Here is a 13,042-nt window from a genome sequence, read left to right as displayed (position 1 = left end):
TTCATAATCATCTGCAACGAAGGTTCCAGGGCAAGCTGAGCTCCTCCTCTGGCCCCAAAGATACCAGGCATGCCTGTGGCATAGACATACCTGTAGATAAAACACTCACATAAAATAATTTTTAAATTTAAACTTCAAATTTAAAAACATTTTTAAATAAAAGAACTGTTGTTTGCTTAAACCAAAGAGCCTCTTGGCTTTATTTTTTTTTTAATTTTTAAGTTTTTATTTTCTGTGTATAGGTGTTTTGCCTGTGTGTATGTCTGTGTATCACACGTGTGCCTAAAACTAGTGTCACAGACACTTGTAAGCCTCCCTGTGGGTGCAGAGAAATGAACCTAGGTCTCTGCAACAGCAACCAGTGTTCTTAACCACTGAGCTAAATCTCCAGCCACTGTTCCTACCCTTGAATACATACTACCTAGGACAGTAATCTGTGATCACTAATGCCCAAAAGGATCACTTTTAATATTCAGTTAAGCACACACTTAAGTAGTGTGACTTGCTGGTTTGTTGTTGTGTGGGGGAAAGTAATTTCAAACTCCACAAGTATTCCAACATTTACTAAAGGTTCCTACCATAAAAAATGAAATATGGGGCAATTCTGCATGATAAATACTTGATTCACCAAAAAACAAGTTGAAAGGCAAAAAAGTAAACAAGCACTGAGACCCACTGAATAATTTCAATGTGGGGAAATCTCTAAATCCTGGCTTGAATATAATACTGTAAATAAAAAAAAATGTTTTTCTTCAGTTTTTTTAAAACAGGGTTTCTCTGTGTAGCCCTGGCTGTCCTTGAACTCACAGAGATTTGCCTGCCTCTGACTCCTGAGCACTGGAATTAAAGGAGTACACTATCATTGCATGGCAAAATTCTTTCTGTAAGTAGAAAGATTTAAGCACTGCATATTTAACAGCACTAGTGAATTATTAAACCTTAAGCATAATAATGGTATTTCGATTATCTTTTCAAAAACTCTCTCCAAGTATTTACAAGGAAAAGATGTATTTGGAGTCTGCTCTGACACGAAGGCTATGAATAGATGAGACAAAACTAAGAACAGATCTGATAACTGATGAACTCAGATGAAACTGTGGGATTGTATGGGTATTTTTTCTTACTTTTATGTTTGAAGTTCATCGAAATAATAAGTAAAACAAAGACCATATTTATTGTGTGTATACATAAACATATCTCACATTTACAGCCTTACAATCACTTACCACAGTTGTTCCTAATCACCTATGGATGCAAAAATGTACAATTGGGAATTGTCACACATTCAAATGCCACTAAACATAAAATAAACATATTTACTCACCTAGGTCAGAAATACCTACAAAGAAAGAGAAGAATAGTTTGAAAAAAGAAGGTGCACACTTTGGTTAGCGATCATTAAATAGCAACATCCAGAAGAATCAAGAAAAGAGATTACTGGAAAGAAAAATGTTTATTTCCTACATTTGCAAAGTGTCAGAGACAACATACATCAAGGTAGATTGTAGTATTTTAAAAGAACAAAAGAATCACTGACATTAAAAGTTGTTCTAGTTAGAAGGGATCTGTCACTGTTTCAACACTGGAAATCAACTAAAAATCTTCCTACAGAGTATTCCTCCATCCCAGTCCTGAGTTCCAGTGGCAGGCCTCTTCCACCTTTCACATTTGGAACAGAGTCGTTCTAGATCCTGTTACCTCTCTGCTTTAGCTCCTGAGAGCCGTACATACAGCTGCACCACAGCAGGCTTCTTAGAAAAACTTCACAGGGAACTTTGCATCCCATTTACATTTAACATATGTAAATTAAACCAAGAACTATGACTGCTTTAGTTTACAGCCGTTCCTCATCAATATTATAAACACTCGTGAATCAGTGACGAGAGAGGTATCCCTCCTTTTCCTCCTTGGCAACTCTGGAGCTAGATCCCAGGCCCTCAATCACATGAGGCAAGTACTCTGCCACTAAGCTATGCCTACGATCAAATTTTAGCCTTTTATTTTGAGACAGATCTAAGTTACTTATTTAAGCTGCCCTTAAACTCACCCTGTAGCCCAGGAATGTGCAGTTCTCTTCTCTCAGCCTCCTCAAATAAATGGGATTATAGGTCTGAACAACCAGGCCTATGTCTAGTATGAAGCTTGTTAAGGACCTCCGGGTTTAAATTCAAAGATAAGGATTTTTCATTAAAAGGATCTGTTTCTGTGTTACAGGAAAAACTGGCAAAGTTGGGACAATGTAAGAGATGATTTTTAAAAGGGCACATGAATACAGCAGTGTGTGCTATGGTACATAGCAATAGCAATGTAAGAGATGACTGAGACAGGACACATGAATACAGCAGTGTGTGCTATAAATCTATAAGCAATAAAGGAGATATGCTTATGGACTCTTGATTTGGGTTTCATCAGTCCCAAGCACTTTTCAAAAATTCTGTTTATTTTTATGTATAATGTATGTTTGTCTGCATGAGTGTTTATGGGCACTATGTGAATATAAGTGCCTGCAAAGCTAGAATAGAGCATCAGATCCCCTGAAACTGGAGTTACACATGTGGGCTACTGTGCAGGTGCTAGGCACCAAACCTGGGTATTCTTAAAGAGCAGTAAGTACTCTTAACTGCTGATCCATCTATCCAGACCCCAAGCACTTTTTTATACTTGACATAAAGATATAACCCTCAATAATAGCTTTGCTTACAGGTTCTTAACACTTCATGTTAGTGCCATCCTACTCTATATTCTTTTAGTGTTTAATTTTTTTTAAAAAAAAGTATTACATCTATTTATTTATTTGGGCTGGGGTGCGTCATTGCAGCTGTGTGGAGGTCACAAATCTTTTGGGAGTTGATTCTCTCCTTCCTCCATGTGGTTCCTTGGGATAGAACACAGGCCACCAGGTTTGACAGCATGTGCCCATACTGTCAAGACCTCTCTTTGGAGATTCACGATCCCAGTTCACTTGTACTCATACGTTTGGCTGTTTCAATTTTCTTTTTAGTTCTTTTGGGTGCTGGGGACTAAACTCAGGGCTTGTGCCTGTTAACCAAATGATCTACCACTGAGCCACGCCCTCAAGCCTAATTCTCTCTCCTACACACATCCCCACTGCTTTTTTTTTTTTTTTTTTTTTGAGTAAGGGTCTAACTTATGCTGCTCTGACTGTCCTGGAACTTGAATACACCTGTCTCTGCCTCCCAAGTTGTAGGATTAAAGGCATGCGCCACCACACCAGGCTCTTTTTTGTTAGTGCTGAGGCTCCAACCCAGGGTCTCTTGCATGCTAGGAGAGTTTCAACCACTGAACTACACCTCTAGCTCTCAAAGTCTGTGCTCTAAAACAGTGCTTCAATGCACTGTTGAGTTTTCTTCAGCAAATACATAGGAGCTAAAAGGCTGGGTTAGGAGTATACACATCTTCAAGGTCACTACACAGAACATCACAGTTCAACAAACAAGTTGCAGCCGGGCGTTGGTGGCACACACCTTTAATCCCAGCACTTGGGCGGCAGAGGCAGGCAGATCTCTGTGAGTTCGAGACCAGCCTGGTCTACAAGAGCTAGTTCCAGGACAGCCTCCAAAGCCACAGAGAAACCCTGTCTCGAAAAACCAAAAACAAAAAAACAAAACAACAACAAAAAAAAAACAAACAAGCTGCACAACAACTGATCCCTAGTATCTTCCTATTCATGTCAATGTTACTGGTACATACAATAGGTGGGCCTTATCAGTTCATCCTCACATGACTATGGCACCTTTGTTTTTGAAACAAGGTCTCATTATGTAGCTCTGGCTGTCTTGGAACTCATTATGTAGACCAGACTAGTTTCAAACCTGGCTGGATCCTCCTGCCTCTGCCTCCCAAGCCCCGGGACTGAAGGTATGCACAACCACACCTGGCAACTGTAACCACCTTTTAGTTAACTTCCACGCTTTGGGCATCAACCACTCCTCAATTTCATAATCTCAGAAGGATGAAATTTTCAGCTAGCCACCACAGTAAATGCCTGTAATCCCCAGCACCAGGGAGGCTGAAACTGGAGACTAACAAGCTTGATAACAGCCTGGAAGAACTGGGGTGGCCAACAGAATTCTCAAATATGCCATAATTAATCTAGTCCAAAGATTTTCAAGTACCAAAAGATTTGAGTAAGTATATACACATACATATCTTAACAGAGTTAATGCTAAAACATTAACTCACTTGGATCTTATTTTTAATTTTTGAGTAGCAAATTAGAATCAAATCTTGAATCATACAGAATTAAACACTAGCTGAGGTTCTGCTCACCATGATTAAAACTAGAGAAGTAATGCCAGTGTTCTATGTGCTACAGCTGTGACAGAGATAAACAATACCTTATATACCAACTAAGACATTCCAGAAGCACTGGGACTGAAAGACTAGAGTTGAAGCAGATTTAGATTAGTTGATTAGATGCTAAAATCCAGAAAGAAAATGGAAATCAGCTGTACTTACTCATCCCTTTCCATCCAGGAGTGATGTCTGGAGTGATACTGTCCAGCTCCTTTCTAAAGTCATCCCTTGCTTGGACCACAAGTTCATGATACTGAGACACCACCTTAGCCTCTGACTGAGCAGCCTGGACCTAAGCAGATACAAAGGTCTCTAGCTAAATAGAACAAAAAGCATCATCTACACTCTAAAAACCACCCCGACGCAGGTACAAACAAAACAATACACAGAAATATGAAGATCAGAAAACAGAAATTAAACCTGTTTTCTTTCTTTTTTGACAAGGCTTCTCTGTGTAACAGCCCCAGCTGTCCTGCTCTGTAGACCAGGCTAGCACACCTGCCTCCCCAGTGCTGGGAGTAAAAGCATCTGCCATGACACTCAGCTTTCTTTACATTTTTATTTCTTTTGTGAAAGCATGCATTATGCCCATGGATATGTGTCACAGGATGAGATTAGAAGTCAGTAGACATCTTTTGGGAATCAGTTCTCTCCTTCTACTAAATGAATCCCAGAAATTTAATTCAGATCACTGTCCTTGGCAGCAAGTGCCCTTGTGTTGCTACTAGCCCTCCCACACAAACTTTAACACTTCCCCCCCCACACACACACATTACAATAAATACACTTACAATGAAAAAAATTATGGAGGTAGTAGGAATCTTACTATTTTCCTGAATTCTAAGAAATGCATTAACATATTTTAAAATATAAATATTACCAAGACTTCAGAAACATACCTTTTTGACCACATTATCCAGATCAACTATCATGTTGTGAAGCTTCCCCTCTGCAGCAGTTATACGAGGTTTGGTCCCAGCAACCTCTCTTTTCTTTGCATCTTCAATTACACTTTTCATCTTCTCTAACTCTTCTCTGAGGACATTAAAAAAAAAAAAAGAAGATAAAAATATTAGGACTCAGTATAATTCTTACTAACTATTAGAGTTTTGATGTAAGCATAAGATAGGAATGGCCTAAGGCCATGATGCATGAGATTCGGGCTTTATATAAGAGTATTATCAGTTTCTGTGCTTTTACCTTCATTGCATTGGTTAGTTTCTGGTCAACTTGACCCAAGCTATAGTCATCTAAGAGAGAACCTCAATGGAGAACATGTCTCATCAGACTGACCTGTAGGCAAGTCTGGAAAACATTTTTTTTAACTGATGTGGGAAGAGTCTAGCCCATTGTGGGTGGTGCCATCAGGTCATCCTGGGGTATATAAGTAACTAGGCTGAGCAAGCCATGGGGAACAAGCAATAAGCAAAGTTAGTCTATGGCCACTGCTTCAGTCCCTGCCTCGATTTCCTGCCCTGACTCCCCTTAATGATAGACTGTTGACTGGGATGTGCAAGACAAATATGCCCTTTCCTCCCCAAGCTGCTTTTGATCATGGTCTTTATCATAGCAACAGAAACCAAACTAAGATACTAGCTTTAGCCAATTTGTAGGAAGAAAGGTCAAGGTAGCAAACAGCTCAATAAATTAACCACTTTTGTAGTTCCAGCAAACTGTTATGATAAATATTCTGAATTGTGATAAAAATGTATTGACCATCCACTGAAATTTAGAAATTAGAACAGAAACATGGTAACTGAGTAGACACATAAAATCTAAGCAATAATCCAATGCAAACCTGACTTTTATGTATTTTTTTTTTAATGTGCACTGGTGTTTTGCCTGCATGTATGTGTGAGGGTGTCAGAAGCCCTGAAACTGAAATTACGGTCTTGAACTACCTTGTGGTTTCTGGGAACTGAACCCAGGTCCTCGTGAAGAGCAGACAGTGCGCTTAACCACTGAGCCATCTCTTCAGCCCTCAACAAATCTGACTCTTGTATGAGCTCCTTTATAAAAATTTCTACTCTTTTTATTTTAGCCTAATTGTACTTCATATAGTTTATTCTTTTAAATCTTCAAGTTCCCGGGGCCAGTTCAGAGCACACATTGGTGGAGAAGTTAAGAATAATTTCTCTGCCTCTTCACTTATAAAGATCACACAGAGAAAGTTCAGCCCAAAGAAAGCCACCAGGAGGCCCCAATTACTTGTTAAAGTCCATGAATAATTACTTGGCTTTGAGAAGGGCATCAGCAGCTTCATCAACTGCCTTTCTTCTTTCCTTCAATGCACCCTCCACTGTGCGCCACTGGGCCGACTTCTTCTCACCTTCGATCTAAACAAAAATTTAAGTTATATAAACATAACTAATTGCTCTCACTATCATATGACAGGACGAGATTAAATCCAGAATTCTGTGCTGTTATATTCAGAAAAAAAAAAAAATATATATATATATGTATGTATGTATATGTATATGTATATATATATATATAGACAATGTCTCCCATTCAATGTTAGGGATTTTTGTTGTTTGTTTTTCAAGACAAGGTTTCTCTGTGTAGCCCTGACTTTCCTGGAACTCTATCTGTAAATGAGGCTGGCCTCAAAGTCATAGAGATCCACCTGTTTCTGCCTCCGAGGTGCCAGGATTAAAGGTGTGTGCCACCACCTCCTGCCTGGGTTAGGGATTTTTTTAGGTATTTATTATTAGATTCTGAAAACAGCCAGACCTGGTGATATATATATATATATATATATGCCTTTAATCTCAATACTCAGGGACTAGAAGCAGACGGATCTTGGTGAATTCCAGCAAGCCTGTTTTATATAATGTAGGGAGGGTATTCTAGGATAGGGCAACCAGTTGACTTCAGGAATCTCCTTCAGCGGCAACTCTCTATACTACATTCCCACTAACATCTGATACAGTCTCCATTATTATAAGGGCACATCAATTAGCAGTGGAGAATTTCAATTAAGGCTGAAGCTCAGGATAATCAAAGTGACTTTGCTAACTGTTACTGTGTTCATGTAACATGTTCCAGGATCATGCATGATGTTATTTCAGTCCTATGTCCAGCCACAGCCCTACTGTAACTGAGGCCCGTGTTGATGCCCGTGGTCCAAGTTACCCCCGAAGGCCATGCGGACTTCAGGTTCTGTGCTGTCACTGGGGGACATATTGATATGAGTAGCCTGTGCTGCCACCAAGGGCCATGGTGATGTGCAGGGTTTGCTGCCACCAAGGGCCATGTCTGTGTCTGAGGCCCTACTGCAGCCAGGGTTTGTGTGGATGTTCGTGGTCCAAGATAATAACACCAAAGGTCATGCCAATGTCTGTGGTGGGCACTGCTGCCTGAAGACATGTAGATGCCCATGGACCATGTGGCTGCCCATACTGATGTGAGTGGCCTGTGCTGTCACCTGAGGCCATGTTGATGTTGGTGGTTTGGGTAGCCTATGTGGGCCATGTTCGTGGTCTGTGCTATTGCCAGAAACAGAGTAGAGGTCCATGATCCATGGTTCCGCTGACTATCAAGAGCAAGGAGACTACTTTTGCCATGGTATCGATGACTGTAGAGAGACTATAGAAGGCTTCTGTGACAAACCCTCTTCTCATTCCTACCTAACCCAAAACAACAACGAAAAAGTAACAGCCTAGACAGGAAGCAACTGAAGATAACACTGAAAAAGTGTGACAGAGAAGTTAAAAAGTAACTCTCCACAACTGATGGTTTCTGGTGGAGGTGTGAGAGGGGAAGGCTTCAGGTCTATTTAAGGGGCAGGCCACTAAAATTTGACTGTGTTCTAGCAAATATATAGATTACACAAAGGACTTTCTTTTTCTTATTTTTGGGTTTTTAGAGATAGGGATTCTCTGGGTAATAGTCCTAGCTGTCCTGGAATTCACTTGGTAGATCAGGCTGGCCTCGAACTCACTGAGATCTATCTGCCTCTGCCTTCTAAGTGCTGGGATTAAAGGTGTGCACCATCACCACCCGACCTAATACATACATACATACATACATACATACATACATACATACATAAATGCCCATTTTTGGTAAGGAATTTGAAGGGATTGTGATCAGGGTGAATGATGTGAAACTCCCACAGAATCAGTAAAAATGTCATGTGGAAAAAAAAATTTGAAAACTACACTTCTAAACATTTGTGAGGAAAGACCCAAGCTTCCCGCATCTTAGTTAAGGTGCTCTTCAGCAGTAAACTGGGAACCTTCACCAAGGAAAGTTTTCATGCTGCCCCTCTGAAGAACATTGATCCATTGGATCCCTGACACCAGGAACCCTTCATCCCTCCCACGCCTACCTGATGAGATGACAAATATCCTGACTGACTAAACTGATAGTTACACTTTCACTCCCTTTGAACTAAAAATAGAACATAATTTTCCTTTTATTTATTTATTTTTGTTTTTTCAAGACAGGTTTCTCTGTGTAACAGCCCTGGCTGTCCTGAAATTCACTATGTAGACCAGGCTGGCCTAGAACTCACAGGGATTTCGCCTACCTCTGCCTGGGATTAAAAGTGACACCATGCCCAAGCACTTTTCAAGTTTTCTAAGTTTGTATTCTAACAATCATTACCAGAAGACAAATCCAACTCTTCGGTGGTGTGGTAGTTTGAAAGACAATGGCCCCCCGAAAGGGAGTGGCACCATGAGGTGTGGCCTTGTTGGAGCAGGTGTGCTCTTGTTGGAGGAAGTGTGTCACTGCGGAGGCGGGCGTTGAGGTCTCACATATGCCCACGTCATGCCAGTGAGACAATCAGTCTACTTCCTGTTGTCTACAAATCAACATGTAGCGGCTACCTCTCCAACACCATGTCAGCCTACAAGCTGCCATGTCCCACCATGATGATAATGCACAGAATCTCTGAACGGTAAGCCAGCCACCACAATTAAATGTTTTCTTTGTAACAGGTGTGGTCAAGGTGTCTCTTCACAGCACTGGAAACCCTAACTAAGACAGGTGGATAGAGGACATAGGACTGAAACAACTTCATGCGTGATCCTGGAACACAGTAAACAGTTGGCAAAGTCACTTGATTATCCTGAGCTTCAGCCTTAATGGAACAGTTCACATGCTTACTCTATTTTAATGGAAGTGATCTGGTACAGAGATATCTTTTCGAATACTGAAACTTGAGTATAATTTTAAAAGAAATTTGCTGAGTCCCACTAATAATTCAGAAATCAAAATTATTACTTTTAAGTGTTTAACAGATGTTAAATTATTAACATAACTATTACAATATGCAGTGTCTGTAGGATATAGGAAGTTTTAGTGTTATTTCCTAAAATTTAACATCTTTCTAAAATATCTAAAATTTTAAAAGTTTACTTGAAGAAATGCTTGGCTAGGATGGGCATGGTGGTATATACCTTTAATCCTAGCACTTGGGAGGCAGAGGCAGGCAGTTCAAAGCCAGCCTGATCTACAGAGCAAGTTCCAGGACAGCTAGGGTTACACAGAGAAATCATGTCTCAAAAAAAAAAAAAAAAAAAAAAAAAAAGTAAGCAAAGTAAGCTATCTCTCAAGCCAGGTGAGGCTGTATATATCTAGTAATCAACATTTTCCAAGTAAAGCCAGACTGTGTTCTCTTGTTCTTATCTTGTATTCAAGTTTATCCTCAGCTACAGTGAACTCAGCACCAGTCTGTGGTACATGAGACCCTGCCTCAAACAAAACAATAAAATAATTTATTTAAAAGACTGTTTAAAAGTTGGAAACTACATTTAAATATTTTGCTGAAGACATTACTATCAGCTACACAGTGAATTCAATATCACCCTGGATTACTTGAGACCCTGTGTCAAAAAACAAACCTCTGAGTTCTCACAGTGCAACAGTGCTGTGGTTCATTTAAACAGATTTGAAGATTTTTCTCAATTTTGTTTGGTTGTTTGTTTTGAGACAAAATCTCACTATGAAGCACTGATTGGCCTGGAACCTACTATGTAAACCATCTGTGTGCTGCTGTCTTCCCTGTCCCGAGGAAAGAGGTGTGCACCAACAGTCCCTAGCTGTTTTGTATTTTTAAGACAATCACTCTAGCTAAGCACACACCTGTGATATCCCTACCCAGGAAGCTTAAGCAAGAGAATCACTGCAAGTCTGAGGCCGCCCTGGCCTCCTTAACAAACTGAAGGCCAGTCCTGATACACAGTGAGAAGATCCTGACTTTAAAATACAGAAGGAAAATAGAAAGAACGTTATTGTAGACTGTCTTTACTCCATGAGAAAGCCATAGCGAATAGAAACAATCAGTCTATCACACAGGTCAACCCCTCCTTGGCACACCTCAGAATTGTCCATGGCTGTTTTCAGTATGTTGGAGTGTGCATTCACAGCCTGAACTGCAGCATTCTGGGCTGTAATAGCCTGCAGAGTGACAGATGCAGTCTGGCTCAGAGCATCTTCTAAACTCTTGGCTAGAGCTGAAAAAAAGAAAGAACAGTTAAAAACAAATTCTCCTTACAAAAAAACTAAGCTTTTCCTCTTTTCTAAAAGTCTTCTGGTGCAATTAGTTCTCAAAAAACATCAAACAAGAGCAGGGTGTTGGTGGCACACGCCTTTAATCCTAGCACTCGGAAGGCAGAGACAGAGGCAGAGGCAGGAGGATCTCTGTGAGTTTGAGGCCAGTCTGGTCTACAGAGTGAGTTCCAGGACAGCCTCCAAATCAATACAGAGAAACCCTGTCTCAAAAAACAAAAACAAAACAGAACAAAAAATCAAACAAAATAAGCTATACACAGGACCCAATTTCAGGAAAGCATAATTCTCTTAAAAGTACAGGGGTCGTGGGTAGGAATGTAGCCAGAGAAATGGCTCGGAGCACTGCTGCTTTTGCAGAGGACCAGAGTTTGGTTCCTAGCAGCTCAAAACTCCCTGTTAACTCTACTTCCATAAACTTTAACATCCTCATCTGGTCTTCACAGGTACCAGACAGCACTCACACAGATAAAAAACAATCAATAAATCTTAAACAAAACAAAAAAACAGCTAAAGATGGATGGTAGTATTTATTTTCACTTTTATAAATTCTGAATTTTCTAAAATAAAAGGTTTGGGGGGGAAGCTAAGCATAATAAAATGGAGAAAATTTTAGAACATTCTGAAGGGAATACATACATGTAGCATAATCATTAACTACTACTTAATTTTATAAAAATTGCACAGACTTACCAAGAAAAAACAAATGCCTATTTTCAAATTCTCAGCAGGAGGAAAAACCATAGCAACTCATATGTCCAGGATACAAGAAGATACCAAACCAAGGAGAAAGAAAAAAACAAGAAAACATGCCAACAAAAAAAGTAAAAGAAGAGCTGTGTGAGCTGGTGCTTGCCTGTAACCCCAGCACTCAGTAGATGGCTGTAGGAGGATCACCACACTACACAGCAAAACCTTATCTCAAGCAGGGCCAGTGAGATGGCACAGAGGTAAAGAAAGGTGCTTGCTGTTGAGTCTAACAATGTGATTTCAATTCCTGAAACACATATGGTGCAAGGAGAGAACTGACTCCCATAGTGTCTCTGATCTCCATGTATACATGCTATGGTATTTGTGTCCCCCCAAACATATATGCAACAAATTAATGAATGCAATTTTAAAACAGACCCTGTCTAAAACAAAGAAACAAAATTAAACAAACAACAAAAACCAAAGGGAGACTTGTAATAGACAGTTTTCCCACAAAAGAAATTGTCCTTTCTCTTTCTCTCTCTCAGCCTTTAAACACCAACGTTAAAAACTGCTCCCCCTCACCCCTTTTCTTAATTCTGTTAGTATCTGGAGGAGACCCAGTGTGCACGTGCACATAGGTAAGTGAAGAAAGACAATAGTGAGAAAATACCAAGAAACTAAAATCAAACTGCAGCTTAATCTAGAGAGCAAGATATCAGGAAAGCAAGAAGGAATCAAGGAAAAAAATGTGGTACTTGGATCTTGGGACAGGCTTTGTTAATGGTGGGCATTCGAGACCAGACAACAGTGAATCATATAAAAACTAGGCTCCAGGCAAGTCACCTGAAATGCTACCTTTCTTTAGACATCTATCATTATGCTGTAATCCTTGATTTTAAAAAAAGTGCACATGTATACATAGTTCTAAGGTTTAAAGGAAAGTTAAGATGCAAATCCACAATGCTAAATTTTTTTTCAGTTTGTTTAAACCAAACCATGAGAATTTAGACCCACCCCGAGGAGAATAGCCAAAGCAACAGACTCTGCATCTCCAATGTATCACTTAAATCAAAGCGCCTGTATGACAAAGAACAGAAAGAAAAGTGAGGAGAAAATATGAACTCAACATGTAATCTTGCACCTCAGAAGACTGAGGCAGAAGAACTGTGAGGTCAAGGTCATCCTGGGCTACACAATAAAGTCAAAATCAGTCTGAGCTACTCATAGAAAAAAGTATCAGAGAGACAAACAAGAAAGAGAGGGGGAGAATATGACCATTATGGGAAAATGGGAAAACAAAAACATTTCACTGAGAATTCTTTTATTACCTAACATTCTCAGTTATCTGTAACAAGGCCAAGAAGGAAAACAACAAAAGAACCACTCAAGTCCAGGGCTTACACAGATGCCCCACACCTAGGGCTCCTTCTTCCCTATCCATTCTCTCTCACAATGGCAGAGCCAACAGGGTGTCAAGGAAACAGAGCCAGCCAGGTGCAGCACCAGGAAAAAC

General features: G+C 40.0%; 1 protein-coding gene across 15 annotated transcripts in view; it reads right to left on the bottom strand.

Annotated features, from left to right (window-relative positions):
- The window catches only part of Immt (inner membrane mitochondrial protein), a 38,603-nt gene that overhangs the window by 6,817 nt on the left and 18,744 nt on the right, over positions 1 to 13,042 (bottom strand). For 11 of the 15 annotated variants that reach the window (XM_027429509.2, XM_027429510.2, XM_027429506.2 and 8 more), the window contains 5 exons: positions 10,645 to 10,781; positions 6,550 to 6,653; positions 5,217 to 5,352; positions 4,480 to 4,609; positions 1,325 to 1,339 (listed from right to left, as the gene is read on the bottom strand). In XM_027429509.2, the coding sequence (XP_027285310.1) occupies positions 1,325 to 1,339; positions 4,480 to 4,609; positions 5,217 to 5,352; positions 6,550 to 6,653; positions 10,645 to 10,781 (522 nt within the window). The remainder of the gene's footprint in view (positions 1 to 1,324; positions 1,340 to 4,479; positions 4,610 to 5,216; positions 5,353 to 6,549; positions 6,654 to 10,644; positions 10,782 to 13,042) is intronic. The other 4 variants (XM_027429511.2, XM_027429508.2, XM_027429517.2 and 1 more) reach the window with 1 other exon arrangement.

Source organism: Cricetulus griseus, chromosome 8 (assembly GCF_003668045.3).
Source record: "Cricetulus griseus strain 17A/GY chromosome 8, alternate assembly CriGri-PICRH-1.0, whole genome shotgun sequence".
Classification (NCBI taxonomy): Eukaryota; Metazoa; Chordata; class Mammalia; order Rodentia; family Cricetidae; genus Cricetulus; species Cricetulus griseus.
The sequence above is the reverse complement of the archived record's forward strand: the minus strand, read 5'-3'. Positions and strand labels throughout refer to the sequence as shown.